A 26,179-nucleotide genomic window follows, 5' to 3' on the forward strand; every position below is an offset into this window, starting at 1 on the left:
GATTTTTTTCTTTTACCTTGAGGCGTCTAAGACTACTGGAACATTTTGCACAATCCAGCCATACAAATGCGTATATTATACACTGCACTAGGAAGACGTTTTTAAAGGTACCCACACTCACTGAATAATTTAGGTTATTTGAGCATTAAGGACTCTAACTCTGGGTCTGAAGTGCTACAGCTTTGAGTCAGTCACACTACTTGAGTCCGTTTTACTCACACCAGATACAGAAATGATTATTTTAAAGACCGTATGGCACTTCATGTATTATGTTTTGTGTGTATTTACAAATATACTGACATGACTAAGTATTGTTTATATTTGACAGAGTTACTAGTTATAGCTGTTATCTAATGTAGTCATCCACACTGTCACATTTATCTGATAACACCGCTGTCTTGTGATGTTTTTGTTAGTTTGCTAAGACACAATCCTTTCTGAACACTGATTATACAATCAGTGTATACTCCTTTTTTCCTCTCTCTCTGACAACCATTTAGAAACCAATGAAAAAAAGCAGTACACATTAAATAAGAGGACAACAAATAACCACCATGGAATATCATTGTGTAATTAAACAATCATTTTATAGAGGACAACAGATAAGTAAACAGGTTATATATATATATGTATATATATTGTACATCAGATGACAGTTTAATACAAGTATGTACAACAATGTGTGTTAGCTGTGAAATGTGTTACATTTTGTACTTGTTACTACCATTAAAAGTGAAGCAGAACTGTCCATTCTCCCCCATAGGTTCCCAAATCTTGGGAGCTCTGCTGTGTGTATACAGTAAGTGCAAGTGTGCTAGTGTGTATCCTCTGTAATGCACACGTGTGCACAGTAAATGTGTGTGTTCACTGAACAAATTACTGCACTGGGGTGCAGTTACTAACAAGCTCTCTTTAAAAGTCATTTCCTGGTAGAACACAGAGAGTCTTTTCTATTTTATAACACACTGTCGTGATTCCAAGTTCTCCAGAGACAGATGCCTGGAGCCAGAAGAAACTGGATCTTCCACTCTCCGTGCAGCCAGCGAGCCATGCCCAGAGTCAAGATGGCTGGGCTGGGGTTTCAGATCTCTGCCCAGACGCCTGCCGTTTGGTGGGAGGCAGACTGGCAGGCCCTTTTAGAGTCCCAGGGCAGGCTGCAACAGACACTGGGCAGGTTTGAACCTCCAATCAAAGTCTCAGTATACTGTGAGTTAAAAGACTTAAAAGTTTCCGCTTAGAACAAAAAACAGCCACATCTTTATTTACAAAAGCTGGCAGGGTACACACTCTTCAGAAGAAATCTCCTCACTGAGTTTAAAGTGCCTTAAAGGGTTTCTCCTGGCAGGTACGTTTTCCTCTAGTAATAAATCCTAGATCAGTATAGATCGCGCTAACATCTGCAATACATTGTTTAAAAGATATTAAACAGACATCAGAGCAGTTCTACCCAAGCAAAAATTGAATTTGTAACTGGTAATGGTTTTAGATAACTGCAATTGAAAAGGGTAAGGACAGACCAACAGTGGGATAATATTGGCCCGGAATAAGAAGTGTTGTTTCTAGAATGATTAAATGTTAAAAAGGTTATAAAATCGCTAAAACAGCACCATTTATATCCTCGGGTATCTCTTGGCTAGTATATTCCTCATTTGGAAATATTTTCAGTTTGAGTTCATCCAGGAAAATAAAACCGTCCTCTCCTGTAGATACAATCCACTGTGTGATGATAAGTTCCCAGTAAGCATCCCATGCTGGTTCAGTTCCTCATGTTTCCATACAGTCCTTTCACACTTCCACGTCCCCTCAGTCTGTTAGTTTGTGTACGTAGTTGACAGGAAAGGTCCCTCTCCTGGATAGATCCCCCTCTATGTGACCAAGCTGTTAGGATAGAAATAGATACCTTAATTAATCCCAGCAGGAAACTAAAAACTAAATATACAATACCTATCAAAAATATTCTGCAATAAAAACTTGGATAAGTAGGTGAGGTTTAACTTTACATACAATATACATGTGATATGATTCTGATAATAAAAAGAGTCATGTTATTTACGAAGCGAGTCCATGTGAAAAGTCCATCTCATATACAGCATTTCACTCCCTGTTGAATCTTTCACATCTACACAGAGGAGAAATTAAATCCAAAAGTTGTAGTTGCACTTACCCACCAGTGGGGGTCATTAGTGGCCGTGACCACAATGATCTCATCTTTGAAAAAGGCCAGTTGCTCGGAGCTGACGGCTCTGCAGTCCACTAGAGCCTTGACACGCTTCTGATGTGGCCTGCTGCCAGAAACCTGTAGGAGACATGTCATATGGTTTCTAAAGTGCCAACAGCAAATCTATATTAACTGTGAAACGTTACAAGCTTTTTGTGATTCTCCGGAGAAAAGGTTGCAATATGGAGGACTTCTAAAGACAATTGAATGAGCTTCCTGTGGGATTGTACCATAGCGTTCCTGCGGGGCCGTGGGACACAGGTCACGGTGGGTGAGGCTGGTGGAGCAGGAGCAGGAGCAGGAGCAGGAGCTGCGGTGAGGTTGGAATTACTCCCCACTAAGCTGCAGTACAGCTCCTCCGTGCTGCCCACACAGCTCGGAGACATCACACTACACTTCCCCTGGCTGCCCCCTCCACTGCTGGTCCGACGATACGATGTGGTCTTCTCTGAACTGGAATGGGAGAAGTTATAAAATATTTCAAATCAAACAAGGCTTCTGTCACATGTAGATTTGTTTCCTGCAGTTAAAAACAGAGACAGCTATACGCTGTAATGGTGAAGATACGTTTTCAGAAAATGTCTTTTTGATTTTTCTGAAGTTGAGTTTAAAGACAGGAATCCATTTTAAACTGAATTGTATTTTTTAAGAGACATTCGTTAAACATAATGTGTTGACCAATCATAGCAGTGTTTTCTCACCTGACAGGCCCTATGTGACCCTGCGAGGATGTAGGTGTGATGCTGACTTGAGACCCAGGACCAGCACCAGGTAGGGCCCCCCTGAGCAATACACTTTGTCCATTGAGAGACCTAGGTGCTCTCGCCCCCTGGCCTTGGTTTTCTGTTTTTGGTGAAGGAGGGCTGTGTCTCGCCTGTGTATGGGGACTGGAGGATTTGGAGGGCGGGTTAGAGCAGCGTCGTGGAAGGGGGTTACCTTCCTGTGTTGTGACCGAAATCTGGGGGTCTGAGCGACCTGTGGAGGGGAAGGATAATGTTAAAAATAACAACAATAGCAATATGGTACATTATATCACAAAAAAAGCGTCATTGAATTAAGTTTTCACTAGGAAAAAATGACCTTTATTAAACCCTATATGTGTTATTGAGCTGGCATTATGCAGCATCTTTCCTGTAAGCAGGTTCATTATTGAACTGATGCAATCATAGAAACAGATTGAGCAAACAATTATTTATTTTGGCAGTATATGTAGTTGCGCAAATCGTATCGTAAATCAAATGAAAGTGAATGTAACCTTATTTAACTCTATAATATAATCAATCTAAATTGGTTTGGGTATTGTTTTAATGCAGATAAGCAACATTTTCACCATGGTAGCTCACCTCTCTGGATGGATTTAACAGGCAGTGGTGGGGGCAATGATCGCACAGAGGGGGCGCTGTTGGCTGGAGGATTTTTGTACAAGAAGTCTAAATTCTCATACGTCTGACAAGGTCTGCTTCCTGCATTACCGTTGGCACCGTTCACACTCCATCGTGCAAAAGCAGATCCACTGCTTCCGTTTGAGGGCGCAGGGGAGCGGTTTTTGGGTAAAGGGCTCACCTGGGAAAAAGTAGAAAGAAGCACAAGGTTCATTTTTAGTTTCCACTCAACTTAATAATAAAAAAAAAGGAAATATATATGTTTTGCTTGCTAGTAGAGGATATTTCAGTGGAAAACGTCCTATATCGTTTTTATCTTAACCTTGTAAACGGCTTTTTATGGCAGAGGCAAAGTTAGTAATGGATACACTGTGTGTGTGGTTTACCCTTTCATCCAGGTCATCCTCGCTGTCATAAAACTCCTGGGACTGCGTCTCCCACATGAAATCCACGTGGATCTGAGAGTTGAATTTCCCACTCTGTGCCAGCTCCAACTAAAAACACACACAGAGTACAGATAGAGAGATATTTAATTTTCTATATTAGCTGTTGGATATTTGGAGAACAACCCAGAGGAATAGAAAACAAAGTTACTGAAATTGAAGCATTATAAACAAAGTCATACAGTGTAGCACACATCCTTATGCAATGTGGGGGAAATCTGTTAACAGAAACTCCCTCCAGACCATCAATGATCAGTCATCAGTGTGACCTTGGGTTAAGCAGATGATTAAATAAATAAACAAACAATTAGGAAAGAGCAAAGCGGTTTAAAAGGAAATCACCAAAAGACAGTCCAGAGCAAGCCTAAACTGTGACTTTATATAATATATAAAAAAGATATACGTGTGTAACCCATAACCCGAACCATAACAAGGCTGTATAAGAAGGGTGTGTATAATTAAACAGGATATTACTAGGCAGGTCTGATTCAGCAGGGCAGATGGCCGGTAAGACAACAAAACCAGTTTATAAATGATGCACACTGGGACCTGATGAGGATGAGATTCCCCATCCTGGGAGTGAGTCCTTAGCAGAGCTGTGCTGCGCAGGGAGTTATTTCAGGGTAGTATTTCCAGCTGTTGAAATAGTCTTGTTTTGTTTCTGGAGTTGGCTTTCTGGTAGGCATTTTAATGTTGCAACTTGATTCCTCGGTTGAATGCACCTTCTGACTGTGTGTGTTCTTTGAATATAAAACTGCATTTAAAAATAGAGGAAGTAGGTACTCACCAGCTCCCCACACTGCGCGTGCTGCAGCCTCCGTGCTAAATCAAGGGCCGTCTCTCCAGCAGAGTTCACTATGGGAGATTTAAAAGAAAAGAATGGTTAAAGTGTTTATTGATTTGACAGTGTGAAAGATAAACAGAGTAACCAGTGAAGGGTTACCCGTTTGTAGCGCTGCCTTGGCTTTTAGCAGTAACTTGAGAGACTCCGGCTTGTGGTGCAGAACGCTGTAGTGAAGAGCTGTGTTTCCTTCTGCTGTTCTCTTCTCCAGACAGTTGCTGTAGAGTAAACATACATTATTGACAAATGGCAAACTTTCAAACAATACTGATTAGGAGCTTAATCGCCTTCATACAAAGGAGATAGGATGAATACTTGTCAGTGTCTGACCTGTTCTGGCAGAGGAAATCCACCAGCCCCAGAGAGCTCCTTTCCTCCAGCCGTACAGCAAGATGGAGAGCTGTCTCTTTGATCCCCTAAAACAGCAAGAAAAGAGCACATAGGAAGCCAAATTAGTGACCCTTAAAAGAGGTTAAATCCATCAAAACTCTTTTGCCAAGTTCACTGTCAGTCATGACCTCAATGGCTGCATTTTGTTTTTGACAATCAAGGCTTTAGGTATGCAACTAGAATACCAGAGAAGCTAATGTCAGAGGTTGACACTGTAACAATTCATTTGTGTCTGTGTGCTTTAGAAGTAAAAGCGTGCCTACAGCTTTGAGCATTATCTGTGAAATGAAAGAGGGGCAGAAGAAAGACATGGAAGTGCCTGCGTAATTCAATGAACTGGTCTCACTTGTTCTCAAGAGACGTGAGCTATGACCTAAAAGCTGAAATAATAAACGAAGGCCGTCCAACACAAACAAACACACACACATACACGCACACACCGTTAAGTCAGCAGTGTTACACGGACTCCTCATGGTGAGCAGGAAGTGTGTGACAGGGAGGGTAGAATATGATTAAAGACGAGAAGACGAGGTGTTGAACCGAGACAGCAGAGGAGGGAGAACAAGATGAATGGATGAGAAGAGGAAAGGGGAGGAAAGATTGAATTAGAGGCCAAAAGAGTTGGGAGGGCCTCGGATTTACCCACCCACATGAGCCATGCACACAACTGGACAATTAACACATACTTCACATACTGCAACTATCCCCACACACACTTCCATTTTTTCAAGGAGATTATCTCAATCTATTTTTAGCTATAGGCTAAAGAAACCTGTTAGTGAGTTTTTGTGGGTGTAGCTATGTAACACGTGGGGTGGGGTTCCTTTTTGTGACGCAGCTGTCATTCATCCAAAATGCACGACATCTGTGGGAGTTTGTCAGAAGATGATTTTTCACATGTATTTCCACCCTAACAGGATGCAGTGCATGAAAACCGCTAGCGTGGGAATCCACTTGTGGCTGGAAATGATCTCACCTGTCCGTCAGACAGTGTGAGGGGTTTGGAGAGGTCCGCTCCCTCAGCGTAGAGCTGTAAAAGAGAAGTGAGGTCCCTGCTCCTCACAGCGTCGTACAGCCTGCCGGGGTCGGACTCTTCTCTGCACAGGACATATCGACGCTCAGCGTACTTCGCCACTATGTACTCCTTTCTGGCATTCCTGGTTTGTAAGTTAATACAAAACACAATCAAGGAAAATCACCAAGCTCTTGTGCACTCCTTTTGAACAATCGTATTGTTCATTTGAAAGAAAACAGGGACTCACATGTCGCTTTGTGGGAACGGTTTGACGGAGTCATTTGGAAGGCCCGCCTCCATGATATCATTGAATCTGGTGTTGCCAATACTGACGGCCAGCTGAAGAGACACACAGTGCAGCCACAAGGATTTGACACATAAATGAAAGGCAGATGGTTAGATAATGTCCGTAATTAGGAAAGCCTGACAAAATCCATCTGGACCGTGTCTGTTATTGCGTGCATTGTTTGTTTCCATTTGTGTATTCAGTACCAGAAGCTCAGAGGTGCTCAGCAGGTCAAGAGTGAGAGACTGGATCCTGGAGTAATGGACTCCCAGCTCTCTGTGGATGCCTGAGCACTCAATACAGGTTAAGATGCCCAAATTGGTCGACAGCCATGTTGGATCTGAGACACACACAGCACAATAAATCAGTCAGAAACCAAAATACCGATTCACAAACACAGCTTGAATTTATAAATGTTCTTTCCGAATATTGTCAAGCTCATAAGTTAAACTAGTTGTAAAACATTATCAGTTACTCTGATTATTTCCACATTCATTCTGCACAAATCATTAAATCAACGACTGGCCGACCTGGTGCTCCACAGTCAGCGCAGGCCTCGTTGCCAGGCATGTGTCGCAGTTCGGCGATGATGGATCTGGATAGTTCCTGGAGCCCGCTTTCCTGGACTTGGAGCTGGTCTCCTACCAACGCTGTGTTCAGGGCCTCCTCCTTGCTGTTCTGCAATACTGACACCCAACTAAAGCAGAGAAGCACAGACATACAGAAAAGAGTAAATGACTAATCCCAATTCCTTCACGTTGCAACGGCTTAATCAGAGCAAAAGTCAAAGAGTTTGTGGCACAACAGCTAAACAAAAGATTGATCATTTCAGTCCTTTCCTCCGAAGATCAAACAAAGTCCTGCATGTGATTTGCATTTGTATTTCCTCACTTGTCTACGGAAGATAAATCATCATCGTGCTTACTTTCTCCATTTCATAAATACTCTACCACCCAGGCAATACTGAGCTGGACCTTGTGGCTTTGATTTCCGAACCTCCAGTAGTTTTCCATTCAAACCATTTCCCTCTGTCTCACAGAGCACAAATCACACCAAAGGATCTGCCGGGAGGCCCACACACAAGGGGAGGGTAAGGGACAGAAAACCCCACATGCACTCCCCTCAATTCCCACATCACAAAACAAAAAGTTTCCTTGCTCGCTGTCTGTGGCTGGAAAGAGAAGTCCCATCCAAACGCAGCTGTGCCAGGGGGCTCCGAGAGGACACATTTTTCACATCATTTTAGTTTCTATCCTTTGTTGGGGTCGTCAGCTCTTTGTAGTTCTTCACCAGACTATAATACAATCTTAATCTTTTATCATTAGGACCATTCTCTTTTTTCTGAGTGCTTTTTTTACCATGCAAACCTGAGCTAAAGTAGATGAGCAATGACATGTAACAACCTGCTTACACATAAGGAAAATACGAAAGAAGAATAAAGAGCAGCATACAGTAGTTTCAACACTTACATCATACATTCCTGCTCGTCTTCTGTCTGAAAATGGTACGTCCGATTATCTATTGAGAAGAAAAAATTGTTGGAGGTTTATGACAAGAAATGGCATAAAACAAATTGTAATGGAAACTGAGGATTCTTTAATCTTCACACACAGCACAGTGTAATTTGAATCTGCATTGAAACCCTCCTTGTATGAGCAATGGTCAGCTGTTAGCGTCCAGGGACACAAGCACCCCCTTGTCATGTCACAACAGTTTATTCACACATGTATCCCAAATAAATGCGTCTGATCCTCATTTCTATTTATTTCGGGGCCAAACAGACATGCTTTCACACAGCTGGACTGCAAATTGCTCTTAATGTTTTCAAATGACGACATGTTTACGGTAAAGTGTTAAAGGTCAGACGTTAAGGATTGAACCTACGAGTAACCAGGTCAAAGGTCCTCCTGTCCTCTGGGTTTGGTCGCACCTGACAGGTCAGCAGGCTCAACTTGGCTGGCGGGCGATTGATCTGAATACGGACACAGATGTCAGCATGTAACGGAGAATTGGGACAGATTTCAGATGACACTCGGATCTGAATCTGACTGCTTAGTGGCACTTAGGTTCATGTGTCCTCACCGTGCTGTGGGAAATCGTCAGGCAGCCAAACTTCACACCACACTTTCTCTTCTGCCAAACCTTCCTGATCCTGCCGAGAAAAAGAAATGAGAAAAGACATTTAAAGACATTGTATACATAAACTATTGTCATGACCTCATCAACCGGGCACCTCTCCTAATGCACTGCACATGAACCATCTGTGTAGTGCATCAACAGATAACATGGACCACTTCAATTGTTTAATGGTGATCTACACAGAGCTTCCCTCTTCTTTTCATTATCTTGATTCAATCAGTTAAAATGGCTGAGAACGAGTTCTGTTTTCTGTCAGTGGCCTGAGGAAAACCTGCTCTCCCCCGTCTCCCATTCGACCAACTGAACCACATCCCCTCTCCTTATCAAACTGTAATCTAGCACTGTGTGTGTGTGTGTGTGTATGTGTATGTGTATGTGTGTATGTGTGTGTGTGTGTGTGTGTGTGTGTGTGTGTGTGTGTGTGTGTGTGTGTGTGTGTGTGTGTGTGTGTGTGTGTGTGTGTGTGTGTCATGTGTGCATGACGCAAAAGCTGGATCCGTTCAGTTAGCTAGTCTGCCAATAAGTTCCACAGGAGGGGCCCCTGGTTGAATCTTCATCCCACAGTAATGAGGAACAGACAGGGGAGACAGAGTTTGAACTCGCCCTTCTCCTCTCTCCTTACTCTTCTTTCAGCTCTGATCGCTACTCAGCAGTTACTTTGAAAACGTTATCATTTGTGTAAATGAGCATAACAAACAAAGCAATACTAAAAACTAAAGCCTTTACACACCCATCACTTTTCTTGAGCAGGAAGCCAGATTTCTCCGTCCCATATTTCTTGTTGCCCTGTGGTTGGTGGATGCTGTACCCGTTGCCAGAGTTCTTCCTGTTCAGGTACTCCTGGGATACAAACAGAGATTAAGGACTTCACTCCAAACGTTCTAACCCAGCTTGGAAAATGTAGAACATTTGTGGCAAAACAAAGTAATCCGACAGCATCAACTGGTAATTAAAGCCGTCTGCTGCTTGACTCTTTCGAAAACACATTTTGTTTACATACCAACAGCGTGAGCTGAAGATCTATACTGTGCCGACTCAAGGCACGTGATGTGTAACACTCAAAAGTGATCTGTTTCATTTTGAAAAGTCAGCTTTTTGAAAACCAACATGGCTCAGTTCAAAATTTTGTTTCAAAACAAAACTCCTCATCTCTTCCCCGACATGATTTGACATAAAGATGATTTGCTACCAGTATTTGTTCACTGATATTTGTTCGAACAGAGATTGAATCCGTCTCTGGATTTAAATAAATGCCTCTGATGGCGGTATATATATGCAGAAAAATAAAAATAACTGTCCAGGTCCTTAACATCTGTCATTAAAGGAATGTATAAAAATAAGACATGTTTTCTGATTAATCAGAAATACAATGAGTATAACAATGATGCATTATGAATAGGCATACCTCTTTCCCCTCCACTTGCAGAAGTAACCTGAGAGAATCCCTCAACTGAGTGAGTTGTTTTACCTCCTCGTCCTGATCCACACGCACCTAAGACACCCACCAAGAAAGTCAGTTTATTCAATTGCAGCAATACAAATCTAATTAGTTGGAAAAATGACATGTTTTTGTGTGGTCTCCCAGGTTCATGTGATCATACACACACATTTTTTTTTTTTTCAGGAATAGGGTGTGGAAAGACAATACATCAGTTTTGTGTAATGACCTAAATAATGCAGAACAGAGCTCAGGACTGGGGTGTGTTGTCCTAGGAGGTTGCACATGTTTGAATTAAAGCAGCAGCACTGTGACCATTCATGCATGCAACCAAATTCAGTTTAACTGAAATATTTAAGAATTTTTCCTAGGAGCCATAACACAGATTCTGTTTTATTTCCTTCTTGAGGCTGAAGTCTGGCATGTCTGAGCGGGTCTCTGTTCAGCCTATGCAGAACCAGAAAAACCTCTAACGTTCCTACTAATACAGCTAACTGTCTGTTTCCAGGGCTCAAACCAGCAAGGGGACTGGAAACCCGTCGGAGTGGTTGGAGAAATAGGTGTGCATCAGGGAAGGAATGAAAATAAGGGATACTTTCACTTTTATATCTTTTAATAGGGGGGGGGGGGGCATTTCTGGGAAATTACGGCAATGCGTCTCTGCCTCTGGGCTAAGCTTGGGCGGTGTGTTTCAAAGGAGGGGGGGAGTGACTGAGGTTTTGGCTGTTGTAAAACAGTTTGGAGGGAGAGAAAGTGCTACAGGAGGTACTAAAATACAAAATGATTTTGAGTAAGATAGCTTTACTGCTTTCTTTCACACAGGTTTTACATCTTGTGACAGAGAGACGGCTGACAAATGAAGAAAAAAGGAGTGTTTGTGTAGGAGGATTTTGGGTATGATAACATCCTTATGTATGTGCATGTGTTTTGCGGCATCAGTTTGAGTCAATCAGGAAAACAAACACTACCACAGGGCCCTAACATTAGACCACTTAATCATGAAAAATACTCAAATCATAACAAAGCTGAATAATAACGAAACTTTGCAGACACTAGATGACTAACATTTATAACTTAAACAGTTGACAAAAAGTAATGACGTTAGCCAGACACCAAGCAGCAGCTCCCGTTTCTTTACCGTGTGAACAGAAGCAGCGAGCTTCTCGATAAAGGGGGTAAGGTTTTCTGCAGCTTTTAGCCCATCCTGAAAGAAACTGAGCACAGAAGAAGAAAAACTGCTGAGTCATGGTACTTCAGTCCAAACATCATACTTCACACCAACCAAAACATCCCATGCTTAAGCTGGATAAGCAACTCTGTTCCCACATAAAACCCTGGTATTATTAAAAACAGGTAAATGGTTAACAGCGGTAATAATAGCTTGTAGATGGAGAGTAAAACCAAAAAACCTCAACTATTATGTAAAATCTTTCAATGAAACCCTGAAGTTCAGGCCAAGGAAAGGAAAAATATATTTCTGGTTCTTATTTTACATTTAGAATGAAATGGCAGTAAGACAAAAAACAGTAAAGATGATGTTGGCTGAGGCTGACCTGAGCTGTGCCTGGAAATACTTGATGAGGCTCTGGAGAAGATCAGGGCCCTGACGCACCTTGAGCTCCTGGATCTTCAAAAGATACTGGAAGCATAAACACACACTGTTAAATATAACTGCAGCTATGGCAGCTCTCCCTGGAAAAGCCAGATAGATATATTAACACACGTAGACTGAATATGAAAAGGTTGCATCAAATAACGCTCCAATTATTCCGTTTAAGCCTCCTCCTGCACTTCACATTCTTAATGTCCTGTTTTGAGCATGTTTGTTATGTGTGGCTTCTTCCTTTTTAGGACATTGCTTAATATTGTTCCAAAGGTCATTGCCTTAGTTCATCACTCCAGCCAATCAGTGAACTGTGAAGACCGAAACTAGAATAAGTATTAAACTATATTAGCAACACAGACAGACATGGTGCAAGCTTCACTGTGAAAAATGTCTACCGTGCACGTTCTCTGTGTGGAAGGAATGACTACCTTATCTTTGCTCCATAAAACCCAAGCCTGTATCCATCTGGCTCTTTGTAGCTGAAGCCGAGGCGGGTCTCAGTGAAGTGTTTCTGTCCTGTGTATATTTGTGTGTGTGTGTGTATGTGTATGTGTATGTGTATGTGTGTGTGCCTTAGTGTTTTTATGTATGCAGGGTGAAGGAGACGGAGGGACAAGTGGAAATTCCATTTTTCCCTGCCTCTCCTCTTCGCTTCAACAGCTGGTCTTGCTCAGGATTAGATTATTTTTCTCAGGGTTTTTTCTCCAGCTTCACGTATGCTCACACACTTAGACTACACCACCTGTATGAAACAGCACTGCCAGTGCAATTCACAAGAATTGGCCCCGAATATGGCTCTCAGGTTAGAGTTATGACGCATTTCCATCTGCCTTTGAACGGCACATTCTACTGTGCAACGCCGCAAGACGAAACCAATTTAGCTCTTGTTTGACTTTCCAAGTCATCTTTTTTCCATCATATGAATTGCTGGAGAGACACAAAAGGGATTGACACCGACCATCTAGTCGACCATGGATGAAATATGAAATCCGCAAGCAGACCACCCATGTAAACTAAATCACCATTTCAGGTTTGTAAAAGGTGCCTAGGTCTAGTATTTTGACTGGCACTAATCCCTCACCTCACACATTTGCAGCTGAAAGGCCCTTCGCTCCCTCTCCATGTCCTCCCCTCCGTCTGATCCCTCTGTCCTGATCAGACCCAGCTGCCGCGTCTTCTCCTTCTCCAGCTTTCCTCTGTTGGATGGGGAAAGCATAAGGAAAAAGGAAGAATCGTATCCCAAGTCATTTCACAAGTCTTTAATCTTTCGCATGAACTGTCCGTCTGTAATGATTAACTTTTGGAGCATTTTAAGTGTTTTATTTCCTTCTAACTCATAGAGAGACAATGGAGAGGAGATAGATTGATGAGAGACAATAAGAAAGGGGGGTTGGGGCTTGAACTTTCCTTACAACATTATGAAACACTTTAAACAACTGTCCAACGTCAGAATGATATCAAATGATGGCCGCAAAGTGCAACGCCTCAGTTGTTTTTCACAGAAATGTAATGGGGAAAGGCTATAGGGAATGAACTATTATCTTATTAACCTCTGCTAAAAAAAAAAAAAGACCAGCAAGAACTGTGAAACTGCAAAGTGTTTCTCCTCAGGCAATAACTTCCTTCCTTCCTTCCTTCTCTTCCTTGATTGAAGAACAGGCGTAAAGGTGAGTAATTGGACTATAACCACAATTTTATGCAGCCATATGAGTGTTAGTTAACAAATTAGACGTATGGTTAATTACATTTTTATGTCATACTCCTTCCAACTCTTCTCCATGTGTTTCTTGAGTTCCTGCAGAGAAGAGAAGAGGTGTTTAAATTGCATGGTTTAATACATTTAGGTAGAGCAGTATTTTTCCTCACTGTTTATCATCTGCGTAGTGCAGCATAGCGCCAGACAGAAACGTGATTACTCACATTATGCTAACTACTCCGCTAACCGGCTGAACAGGATTTCGGTAGCGCGTTGCCTTCCTCACAGTTCTAGTGAAGCAATGCTCAGCTGTCGAGTCAGCTGTTTCAAAAACAGGGCAGTGACAGAAGCTTACAGCATTAGCGTGTTATTACTCACTAGTCTGTCGGCATGGCAAATCTAAAGGACAAATACTGAGCAAGACTGAACAATTCAGTATTGAAACATAGCTCAGTCTTACTCATAATCTGCATTAACAGCCTCATCTGATCCAATATCTTAGTAGGCTCAGCTGCGTCTGTGACACAGACACACAGAATTACCATCCTAAAACTGATAACATTGTGATATTATGTTGGAAGGTAAAGTCAACATCTACAAAAGCTTATGACTGTAGTCCTGAACTGCAAATTGCCCCAAAATAAAAATGAATTCAGCACGGCTCCTCTCCAAAAGATTGGTCTTTATTCACTGTGGAGCGAGAACAAAAGCTCAATATGATCCTTACCTCCCAGACAATGTAAAGATATTTTACTAAAATGATATGATCAATGTTATCTGCTGTAATATAACAGTCTACATTAATGGGCTTTTGCTGAGTTAAAGGAAGCTACAAGTGTATTCAAAATGTTGTCTCACCTTTGCTATTAAAAATACAAATTAAATACATCTGTAAAATGTTAACTTCTTAAGCCATGTACGTACTCTCTGTTCTAAGTCATCCTTGTGTAAACCCAGGTTTAGCAGGTTTTATTATTTAAAGAATGTGTAATTAAATGTAGACTCACTAGTCTGCTGTCCCGGAGTTCTGACTTCAGCACATTTTCCAAAGGAAATGCCATGATGTTGTTGAGGTTTTGTACCTGAAAATGTTAAAACAAAAATGATCAAAGAAGTTGAAAATAATTCCACGTAATTTCCCAGGTGGCCCTAATCTTCCCCAGTATGAGACAAACTCAATGAACACACCGTTCAACACACTCTTTTCTCCCTATGGACCCACATTTCTGGGAATAAGTGAGGAAAACTCAAAAACATGGTGATTCAGTCATTTTAGACTAGTGATTCACCAATAGAAAAGACTGGATAATAATCAACACCACTAGGATTTTTTTTCTTCTTTTATTACCGTTATTGAAGTGAGCCGAGTCTATTGGGAAACAGAGTTGGAGAATGGATGAAAGAACAACCAAAACATTCCGCTAATAGGTTTTGCTTACATTAAAACTCAGTTACCACAAAGCCCCTTGGAAATGCTTTTACATCTTTACTCAAGACATGCAGTATGACTACATACATGATGTTTAAAATCTGTAGTTACTGCAGCCTTTCCCTGTATCCTGGTGGATTAGATCCTTACATATATAATGTCCAACCACTTCCGTGAGCTGACTGCAGAGCTGACCTTCATATATTGAAACAGAGGCCTGGAAACAGGTAAGATTGTTTTGGTTGGCATCCAAAAGCTGAGGTCACTAGTTGATCATACATTGAGTTCTGACACAGTGGAATAACCCACTCTCAGAGTGTCAACAACATATGTACGGATGACAAAGCATGCATGCTTGTTTAAACATTGGGATAAGTACACTATCAGACACGGCATTAAAAAGGGACACGCTGCACTCCTTAAACCCCCCTCGTGTTAGTGTTCTGGACCACATTTCCTCTGAACATCTGTAAAACCCAGGCTGCAGTCTTTTTTTCTTAGAGAAGGTTCCTAAAGCATGATGTGGCAGCCATGATAAGAACTGTTATAATTCCTTAGGAACTAAGGAAATCAGCTGACATGCTTCTTTCTTATCTCATTTAGCACAGGAGACACCAAAACATCCTTTAGTAAAGATAAGGAGGTAATGCTGTCCCACAACTTTATGCGGCTGCTATATTTAAAAAGGGATGTACCAACTGATGTGACCTTGTAATTGTAAGCTAGTAATTAATGACATGCTTTTGGGAGGTGAGATTCTGTTTAAGATAGGAAATGTACCTCCTTTTCACTGTCCTCTTTTTCTATGTTTTATAAATAAAGCTTCTTGAAAACAAGAAAAAATAAGCCTATGTTTTAGTCGGATTCCTTTGTCGAAGTCCTTTAAACTCTCCTTGACATATTTTAATAACCTCATGAAGTTAAACATCTGGGTCAAAGTAAAGTAGATAGAAAGAGACAAAGGAAGTAATTTCTTTGACTTTTCCACCTCAGCCCCAGTCTCCCTAGTGAGGCCTTGATTGACACATTGGAGCGAGTGTGTGCAACGGTGTGTGTTGACTCACACAGGAGGTCTGGGATAAATTATCATCGCCATAGAAACTATCAGTGGGAGGGTTTCGGATGGCCCCGGATTTTGGAGTCAAGAGGCGCTAGCATGCAGCTGTTGAAAACCCTTTTTCTTTTGCCATAGTGAACACACGCATACATCCAACATCTTAAGGGGAGAGATTTGGGGTTCCTCTCACCTGATGTTGTTTCAAATAAACTAAATTGTGCCTGTTGCTCAGTCTTCTAAGTTTAGTGTGTGTGGTTTGAACTCTCTAGTAAAGACAGCTAACTTGAGGAAGCCTCTATTTCCCCTTCCCCTTTTCTTCTCCTCTTTCCTCACCAGATTTTTGAAGAGGGCTGTGACCTCTCTGGTGAACACAGCCAGGTTGAGGAAGCCTGTGGAGACTTCGTTGTTGTCCTGGGTCAGGTGGCTATTCCCCAGATTCTCCAGCAACTCAACATACTGCTCCTTGTTCTCCACATGGGCTGCAAAACAACACCCAAGCACATGAATTAAGTATTGACACAGACAGTTAAAGGTTACTTAGACTTGAGTTCCATTTGGGGGATAATCTCAACATGGCAGATTGACTTGCTCTTTTGCAGTGAGAGTATTTTACCCAGACATGTGGGATAAATTAGTCCTGGTTTCCACCCATCCTGAAGCTGGAGACAAGCGAACATGAGGGCTTATAGGTCACTTTGGTCATGACCTTAGCAGGGTCTGTTTTATTTATGTAGAAAAGGGGCTGACGTGGAAAAGAATCTGAGCTCTAGCTGGCACCACATTGGTTTACATTTCACTGAAAGAGGTTTTACCCTACAGCTATTTTAAAGTTAGGCTTAGACAAGGACATCAAATAAACACACGGTACAATCCAAGCCATATGGAAATAATCTGTTTCAATCAAAATACAACTAAAGTCTGTTCACTGTCATACAGCAACATTCCAGCTAACTTTAGGAAACCCAAAAAAATTGGATTTACTTTATAGCTGTGGATTAAAAATAACAAAACAGTAGTAAAGGAGCATATGGCCCAGACATCTGCAGAAGTGTCCAAAGCAGACTAAACAGAATGAGTAGAAATAAGCAGTAAGTCAAGTAAGTTGTCTTTTTCTCTCCAGTTTCCACCCCCCAACACAAATATAAAACGGTAAACTGGCTGAAGCTGGAAGACAGACTGACACAGCTTTACCAACAGGCTGAAAAGGAAAGTAAAACATTTTGCTCAACAGAAAAACTGTGTGTTTAAGGAAAGTGAAGGGGGAGCAGGAGAACAGAGGCCTTATGGCAGCAATCAAAAAGTATAATAACAACTAACATGCATGCATCTATCAAACAACAAACTGCTGAGTCATAGGGGAGATGAGAGGATGATTTTACAGCTGACCTTTAACTACCAAATACCAACAGGGCAACTTTACTCTTTCACTCTTCTGCCAGAACACACACGGACTCGCAGGCCACAGCATCTTGGCAGAAAAGTGGTACTTGCGATTTATGGGAACAGAGATGGAAAGAAGAGATGTGTGTGTGTGTGAGGATTTGCATGTGGGACAGAGTAACGGACCATCGGCGTAGTGTGGGGGAGGTGTGGGCGTACGACTGGAGCTGAACGCGTGGTGAGTCAGACCGTCGATTAAGGGGTTCAACAACATAATGAAAGGGAGAGGAGGGGGGGGGCACCCATGGACATATTACTGGAACTAACCCATATGATTCTAGTTAGAAAAAGTATAGTGAATACACATGGAGATTAAACATGGAGCACTTCTCTGCTGCTACAGTGTTGCAGCTTTCTGGGCAGCTCTCTGACTCAATTTTACTGAAAACTATGAGCTGAAAACCTCAAAATGGGAAGCAGGCTTGAAAGGGAATGCAAAAAAACAACTTGAGGATATGTTGAGCTAATCCTTTCCTGTGCATGTTTGAGGTGAACACTCACATCTTGTGCATGATCACTTGTAATGGATCCAAAGGTTTTTGAATGTTCTGTAGTGACGCATACACTCTGACAAAACATTCACTTAGTGACCCAGTTGATGTCATAGGTCACTGTATTGCACCCCGTTGTTGCCGAAACCGCACATACCATTTTTCTTTATCAGAAACACACACATACACCACAAAACCATACACTCTGTATGGATATAAACACAATCACCCAACATCCCACGCTCTCTGGTCCCATAACAAGGGGCCTCACTCATAAACACCGCTGCCCACATGAGCTTCATGATGTCATCTCAAGGCTTGTGCAATGAATTATGCTGAGGCCCCCCTATGCACTGAACGGCTCATCCTGCCAAAACAGAGAGTGACCTTTACCTAAAAACCACATGCTGTGTTGACGTTCATACGTAGCGACAAACATCCTTCTTATAGGCTGTAAGAAGTTGTGCTGTTGTTATATGTAAAGTCCAAAGAAGGTGTAGGCCTAAGTCCATTTTTGAGATGGTAACAGACTTATTGTTTTCTTGGTGGAGCTTTGTTCTCTATCAACTGGTCTATGTGTTGATATAATCAATGGTAATGCTATTGGATATGGCTTAATTTAAATCGTTTTGCCAGACTACAAATTTCAAGGACCAAAATAACTCTAATTGCCAATATTGATAAGGTGGACGAGTCCTCTAGATGCTGTGGATGAAATAATCTCAGCTACTGACCCAACCGACCAAATGTCATCTGCCATTGTGTTGAGAGGGTTTCTTGAACTGCTAATGAATTATGTAAATGTGACTATATTTTGTGAGTCAGAGATACTTACAGAGTCCAGAAGTGTGTATAGCTTTGATCATCTTCTTCATCCTCTGTAGTGTTGTGTGGTCCGTCTCCAAAGACTGCAATAAAACAAGAATAATGAAAAAATGAGGCAATGCCAGGGTTGGAAATAAAAATGTGTAAAATAAAGATGTTGACTATTTAAAATTCCTCCAACACAGGAAATAATGATACATCCTGTTAATCCAATGTTGCCATACAGTCGGCTGACTTGTTGATTTGCCTAAGAAAACGTGCAGAAATAGCACAGGGATAACTAACAGAGGGTTTGAACCGTAAAACCTCTTCATTAAATCATCTCCTATCAACATATCCTCTTATCATCAAACCATACAACATCCAAGCCTTCCCTCTCGCCAATGTTTAGACTATGGGTTACAATCTTTCAAAGATAAGCGTCTCAATCATGACGATGTTTGACTATTTTTACTCTTCTCAAGGCTTACAGTAGGAATGTGGTTGTGTGATAACATATGCTTATTTTTCTCACGGCGTGACTAAGGTTAACAGGTGAGTCAGGCCTGTCTTGTGTTGTCATGTACAACCCTGACTGATTTCATGGAATTATTTCACTGTTTGCAACACTTCGCAGTCACATTTTCTTACTTGATACAGGGATACAGGGTCAGTTGGCGTCACTGAGGTTGGACAATCAACCTTCCAAACCAAAAAGGTTTGAAACTACATCCTGTTTATCCCCAACACACAGGCAACTTGTTTGACTGGGCTAGACATGCAGCTCCACCTACATGGCCCTAGAAATAGCTTTAATGAGGCAATAATATAGGCTTAACACAGGCTCTGCCTTGTAAGATGGTGTTGCTTCCAAGCACCCAGTCCTCCACGGGTAAGTCCACTCCGTAAGTGTTAGTTCACTAATTAAAAGGCAATGTGGGTTTGTGTAACCCTGCAGACAATGAATGGGAAAGTGATTTTGTGGCGACTGGAGATGGGAGTTGCTCGCTGATGCTGTGGCTGCAGTTTCCTCAACTTTGTAAGTTGGTCGGCAAACAGAGGATAAACAGTGGAAACAAGCTGGTGCAGGTTAAGGAAACAGGTTGTATTTGTTGAATATAGTGAAAGAAATCATGGCACACGGACAAACTAACAGACAGACAACCCACCCTTCAGTCGAGACGGACACACTGACACACATCCCTTCTGGAGAGGGCAATGAGGTCCACCCGTGAGTCTAATGATGTAGAGAAACTACAGTGTCTTTTACAGTTTCCCTACACCCCGCATGCAAGCTTATCATCACCTGCGGTCAGGGTGTGTGCCCAACTCCTGTAAGCAGTTCATGACTAACTGATATGTGATCCTTATTTACTGCATTAACTAGCATGACATACATAGCTGTAGGAAAATCCAGTGTATTATTTCAACATGTTATCCATAGTAGAAACCTTTAGATCTGTATGAAAAAAACTAACAAATTATAGCTTACAGTTGTATAAAATGAAACCAGTCGTTATCCCCTTCTTTCACGTTTTATCATCGGCTCTAATCAGGAGTAATAAGTAACAAGCAGCTGAGTGTGTGTCGGGGTAAATGGTGTCTCTGTCTGTCTGCCTGCCTGCCACACACATGCCCACACATTGCATAGCCATTAATCAAGCTTGTCCCTGCTAAGCAGACTAAACATAATAAGCATAGATCTATCTCTAAAGGCCAAGGGACTGTCGCATGTCTGTCTGTGTGTGCGTCTGTGTGGTCGTCTGTCTGTCTGTCTGTCTGTCTGTCTTTAAATGAGCACATGTGTAGGATTCCAACATGTCACTCCCTAGAGTAGCTATTCCAGCTATGTATTTTCCAGTGTGTCATTGCCATGAAAAGGATATTATCCCAAGATAAATAGATCAGACAGCTGTGTAAAACTCTTTATAAGCCCTGGAAGCTGCTGTCTCCATCTCTGCTCAGCCGCCAGTTTCCAGCCAGAAACGTCTTAATGGAAACCTTTCACAAACTTTCTAAGACTCATTATTGAAAGATGTATCAACTGGGTACAATGAATGGATGCAGAAATTGCATAGGAAACTATATGAACTTTTCCAACATGTCCCAACTATGGTGAAACAAACTGATGTGAGCTCAGCTGAAAACAGAAGCACATCTTGAGTTACAGTAGAACTGTGTACCATAGTGTTATATCACAAGGAAGACAGACACGGAAGGATCGACTTGTGTGCAAACTTTGATTGTTTGTTTTATGGCAGAGTTCATGGCTGCCAACCTGTTTCCTTCTTGGCTGGGGAGCTTTAGAGAAACACATTTCAAAGAAACACAAACACTGTAACACAGACCTTTGGCTTTGAGCAAAAGCACAAGTTCAAACTGAAGAAATGCAAGGACTGGCCTTCACAGATATGTTTGCAATTGCAAGCATCTGTGCTCACAATCACAAGAACAATACCATCATGTAAAAGGGCCACATTTGTTTCAGGCATGTGTGAGTTGTCTGTGTCCCATCTCAGTCTGACACATAAGGGAGAGGTATACAATCTCTATAAAGCTACTTTACCTCACGTAACCGTCACTTTTCTGCAGTATCAACACATAGAAAACACAGGCAACTTAAAAAGCATTTCCAAGAGGATCTCAAATTTGTGTGAAAATGGTGCAAAAACACCTGTGAAATGTTCCAGTTCAGAACCGGAATCTTAGTCCTATGGTGTAACGTTATAGGAGAATCACCCCTCACATCAGCACACCACAGACTTTATGTCAGAAAGGCTCATTTAACGCGCTGCACCTGCCCCTCAGTGAAAGTATCTGGTAGCATTGGGTAGCTTTTACAGCTTGAAATGACTGTTTTGTGAAAACCTAGGGCTTGGGCAAAGAGTTCATGTTTAGTTTGTCTCTGTGCTCACCTGAACACTACTGCAAATATACGTTTTAAAAGGCATAATGGCTCATCTTCACAGTGTTGTAAACCCCCCAAAGGTTGTCACCTATAGTAAACTAGGACGCCTAAAGGTGAGTGTAGCCTCCTTCAGTCGGCTAGGCTAGATATAGACTTTATGGACAGGTAAACAACAGACAAAAGGTGCACGTTTCCTTGCACCACTTTGCCTCCACATCTCTTACCTCCTCCACGGTTGAAACTGTGTTTCGACAGTCGCTCATTTTGGACTGGAAACTTGAAGTCCCCGGCGAAGACATGTCCTCGTTTGTGAGGACCACGAAGTCCGAAATGCTTATTCGCTCCGGCATGGTTTGAGCTAAAAATGGTCTGACAGTCACTGAGGAGAAACGTGAGCCAAAGTTTCAGGCGCGCATGTAATTCCAGTTCGAAGAAAAATAAATAGTTGGCTCCACCATTGTGTGCAAGAACTTAACAGAGACTATATTCCTTACAGCGCTGGTCCCCAAAAAGCGTGTTTAAGGTGGATAGTTTTAAGCGGACCTGTGTCCTGAACGAAGTGTAGGATCCACTCTAAGAATGAGTGAGCGTGGAGGTGCGCCAGCGCGCTATTGTCCGCCCCGAGAGGGAGGGAGCAAACTTCATCATCACGTGGGAATGTTTGTGCTTTCTGGCACTCTGCAGAGAGAAAGGAGAGTTTGTGCGTGTCCTCTTGCCTGCTTCTCTTTCATTCTTACTTCTCATTTCTATGCAAACTCCAGAGAGTCTGCAGTGTGGTCGCCATGGTTATACATAATACTTCATTAGCAGACTAAACTGAAGGGGAGGATTTTCACTGGATGAGGTGATGGTAGTTCTTTGCAAGAGAATTTGCAATGAGGCACTCAGTTCATCGACTGTCACTAAACAATATTATAGCTAAAAGCGTTGATGTTTTATTAAAAGTTGGTTATAGATGAAAAATGAGTACTTGCACACATGTATCACATCTGAAGTGGTGCTTTTGCAGCTGTGCAACTGCCCTTTAATCAAGAGTTTGGAGTTAAAACGCCCCTGGCAATCCCTTTGGCTCAGGCTCCAAAGCTTCTTCCTCTTCCTTTTCATCTCATGAAAAGACATTTTTCATTGAGGGAGTTTTTCTACAGACCCTCCCACTGACCTTCTGAAAAAAGTGAACGAAAAGGAAAGAGTGCATCAAAGAAGGGAAAAAAACATGAGTCTATAGAACATAACTTCTGCATGCCTAGCATTGTCACACCTGTCAACTCAAGGCAAAGAGGTGTATCACTGGTCCTTGCCTAGGGGGGAGCAGTGATATCGTACACAATGAAGTGCAGATGGGTGATTTAGGAAGCTACATCAAGTACAGTGGTTCCCTTTGGTTTAACCACAAAACCACACATTTGCCTACATTAGCTTTATGAAGGGAAATTTGTTCCAGCTCTATTAGAACACTTGAGGGTAGTATAACCTCAAAAATCAGGCTCACATTGTGGTGAATGTTTTTTTTCTTCTTCTGTTACCTTTAAATACTTTTTACTGTCAAACAGTGAACCGTGAATATGCGTATTAACCATGTGCTCTCACAGTGGTGCTATGTTCACATTTACAACGATAGACAAACTACTTTTTGTGTTGCAAGTCTCTTTTCTAACAAATAACTCTAGATGAACAACATTAAACATTGATTGCATTTGTACATGCATGCACACACAGCCAAAGTGTAGACTTGAAGTGCCAATCAATCATGTTTCAGTTGACACACAAAGTGATAATAACTTGGAAGACAAACACATATTTCTTTATATTTTTCAAACAAATGAAGGCACCACACCATTCAAAATGTGCAGTTAATTCTCCAGAGGGAAATGGGGGTGCTGGAAACCAATCAATGATCCAGAAAATAATTCCACTCTTCTAAGGAAGTAAGGGCACGTGCAAACTCCAAACAATGCAGAGCCAGATAAATAAGTTGCTGGCCCAGATTACCAAGGCCTCGTTCTCTCATTGTTTCTGTTGCACTCATGTGCATGCAAGATCAGTTAGGGAAAGAGAAAGCAGTACACATGCATATAAACATTTTGCACAACTACATTTAGGTAACCATTGTTGTAATATATGTGTGTCTGCATGCTCATTTCGCATGCACACATGTTTTTTGCATGGATCTGGGCTGATGTAATGCAGAGACTTGCTGTGTCCCAACAATACCCTCCTTCAGTTTCTTTGCAGCCCCTTGTAAAGAAGCAGAGCCTTTGTGCGCCTGCCAGCCTTCCAGCCTGGGTCCTATTGTAAAACTGAGCAAACCGGTCTGTTCAGGCAATGCACAACATATAGCTGAGACAGGGTGGGGGGGGAAAAAAAATAGGGAATCAGCAGAGGGAAATAGTTTTGGAAGGTGGAGGGGAGGAAGGGAGGAAGGGAGGGGGAGATCCACAGCATAGGGAGGTGGAGCGACAAAGGAAAGGAGATAGATAGAAACTTCATTGTTTAAGTACACAAACTCGAGTGACTCACTTAATGTTTTCCCTCCTTATCTCCACCCTTTTCCTTCCTAAACACCACATAACTATTCATTGTTGACACTCTCTCCTGCCACTGCCTTTGATAATTTCAATCTTTACTTATTTCATTAACAGGGGCTTTCTATCTCTTTTTCCTCACACCAATTCTCAATTTGGCTGCAAGGAAGTGAGGTACACCCAATGCAGCTTCTCCCTTTCTCTGACGCAGCAGCACAGAGGTTGAAGCGACATCTTCCAGTAAAGATTACAGCAGCCAGGATTTCCTTGCTGCTTCCCAGCAGCAATAGGTCCCCCAACCTCTCCCCCCCAAAAATTTCCCTCTCCTCTCTGGTTGTTGACTCAGCTCCACTAGTTCTGCTATCAATTTACTACCCCTGTCAAGCCAGAAGGCCCAGGCTTACCGTAAAATACCCCCTCTTCTGGTCAACAGGGATGACTGAAAATTGAATGATTTTGAGAGTAAAAGAGGGAGGGGTTTGATTTTTTGTTTATAAAAGTTTCCTACAGGAATAAGCATAGGAAGTGTTACTGTCAACAATCTGTTTCAAGAACATGCACAACTTCATTATTGAAAAGAAGGACTGGAGAACAGATTTATTGTAAAAAGAGCTGCAACACCAAAAAAAAACAACATTATCCCTTTCTCCATTGACTGAACTTTATCAGTCTCAGGAGGACAGTAATGCAAGTTGTCTGTGGCACGGCAGCTGGTAACAAACTTTATCAAGCAGCCACACCCTGTCCAGCATGCCTGTCATCACAGTTGGTATAGCAACAACGTTTTCCAGAATAGTAAGAGGTGGTAAAACTTGTTTGTGATTCATTATTATCAATGCAGTATAATGTCAAAATCACGACGTCACAGTGTTGCTCAAACATTTTTCTGAGAAGTCTGAGAACACCTGTTGAATACTGTTGAATTGTATGCATCCATTCAATGATAAATAAATAAATGACTATACTAATAGACTATTGGTTTTATATCTGCCAGGATAAGAGGCTTTCAGAATCTCTAACTAAGATATGTGTATGGCTTAAACACAAACATACATTGTACTAACATAATAGCTTAATGAAAATAATACTAACATTATGTGTCCCTTTAACGCAGGTGACACTAAACAATGACATGCAGAAATTTGGCCTGAGGTTGTTGCTGCTCACTGACGTGCTGTCACTTGCCAACACACGAAGAGGGTTTTCAGTTTCTGGCAATTAGACGTTCAGCTAAAAGCAATTGGTCAAGGTGCAACACGACAGAACTGAGTGGTCTGGTGTTTAGATAGCAGGTATACCCCACCGTCAACGGCAGTGTATGTGTACGTGGTTTCTGAAACTTTGGTTTATCACCTCTTGTTAAACACACAAGCAGTTCCATGTCACATTTGTTAATAGACACTTATTATTAATAGAGACCTGATGTGGGTTAATAAGCAAACAGGCACAGGAGCTGAAAAATAATGGTGCATGCGGACACAGACTTTCTTTGTAAGGGTTAAAAAAGGAACATGTGGCACCTTTTATACGAGTGTAGCTTCCTGTTTTGAGTAGTTAGTTTTAAAGTCTATAAACTCCTATGTAAAATGGCTTCAGGGAGAACTGAGCTAGCATGTTGAACTTTCTTTTTTTTTTTGCATGTGGGCAAGGACATATGATCGCCATTCCCTATGAGCAGCCCATGTGAAGTGAGAAACGTGGAAATCTATAGATGTACTAGTAATTTGAGATTTATCTCCTTGAAAATGTCCCCCTCCTCAGAGCGAATTAGCGCTATTCCTCAGTGACCCACTGACCTTTGACCTCATGGACATCGGCTCCTATTGTGAGCTTGTTTCCAAAGCAACCAACTCACAAAGAATGATGGGTGTTTTTTGTCAACCTGTCCGAATGTGTTTATAGCACATTCAGTGTCATTGTCGCTCTTCATGTCGATCTATTCTCTCCTCTGGGAATGTCACTTCCTATTAAGTCGATATCCTCAGTGGCCGTACCCTCGCTGGTTTTAGACAGAGAACACTCCATTATTAATACAAGACTATTTTTAGTTTAACCTCTGGGTACCTACTCCAGT

At 41.8% G+C, this 26,179-nt stretch overlaps 1 protein-coding gene across 3 annotated transcripts; it reads right to left on the reverse strand.

The window, feature by feature from the left end:
• Window positions 1-571: 571 nt before the first annotated feature.
• On the reverse strand, window positions 572-22,150 carry asap3 (ArfGAP with SH3 domain, ankyrin repeat and PH domain 3). 3 transcript variants are annotated; one of them, XM_063909057.1, is made up of 26 exons: window positions 21,808-22,150; window positions 18,707-18,779; window positions 16,274-16,419; window positions 14,462-14,536; window positions 13,504-13,553; window positions 12,840-12,954; window positions 11,706-11,791; window positions 11,291-11,366; window positions 10,120-10,206; window positions 9,445-9,554; window positions 8,658-8,727; window positions 8,460-8,547; window positions 8,045-8,093; window positions 7,106-7,272; window positions 6,782-6,915; window positions 6,537-6,628; window positions 6,251-6,431; window positions 5,215-5,300; window positions 4,987-5,102; window positions 4,831-4,898; window positions 3,987-4,094; window positions 3,562-3,781; window positions 2,920-3,193; window positions 2,449-2,671; window positions 2,169-2,296; window positions 572-1,878 (listed from the first exon to the last, which is right to left on the reverse strand). In XM_063909057.1, the coding sequence occupies exons 1-26, from the start codon at window positions 21,931-21,933 to the stop codon at window positions 1,866-1,868; spliced, it is 2,961 nt and encodes a 986-aa protein (XP_063765127.1). In that variant the 5' UTR covers window positions 21,934-22,150; the 3' UTR covers window positions 572-1,865. The 3 variants fall into 3 exon arrangements, with proteins under 3 accessions (XP_063765127.1, XP_063765124.1, XP_063765128.1); XM_063909054.1 differs by having other exon boundaries at window positions 2,165-2,296; XM_063909058.1 differs by lacking the exons at window positions 14,462-14,536; window positions 16,274-16,419; window positions 18,707-18,779; window positions 21,808-22,150 and adding an exon at window positions 13,679-13,771 and having other exon boundaries at window positions 2,165-2,296.
• Between the last annotated feature and the right edge of the window lie 4,029 nt (window positions 22,151-26,179).

The sequence above is a fragment of the Eleginops maclovinus genome, chromosome 19 (assembly GCF_036324505.1).
Source record: "Eleginops maclovinus isolate JMC-PN-2008 ecotype Puerto Natales chromosome 19, JC_Emac_rtc_rv5, whole genome shotgun sequence".
In the NCBI taxonomy this organism is placed as follows: Eukaryota; Metazoa; Chordata; class Actinopteri; order Perciformes; family Eleginopidae; genus Eleginops; species Eleginops maclovinus.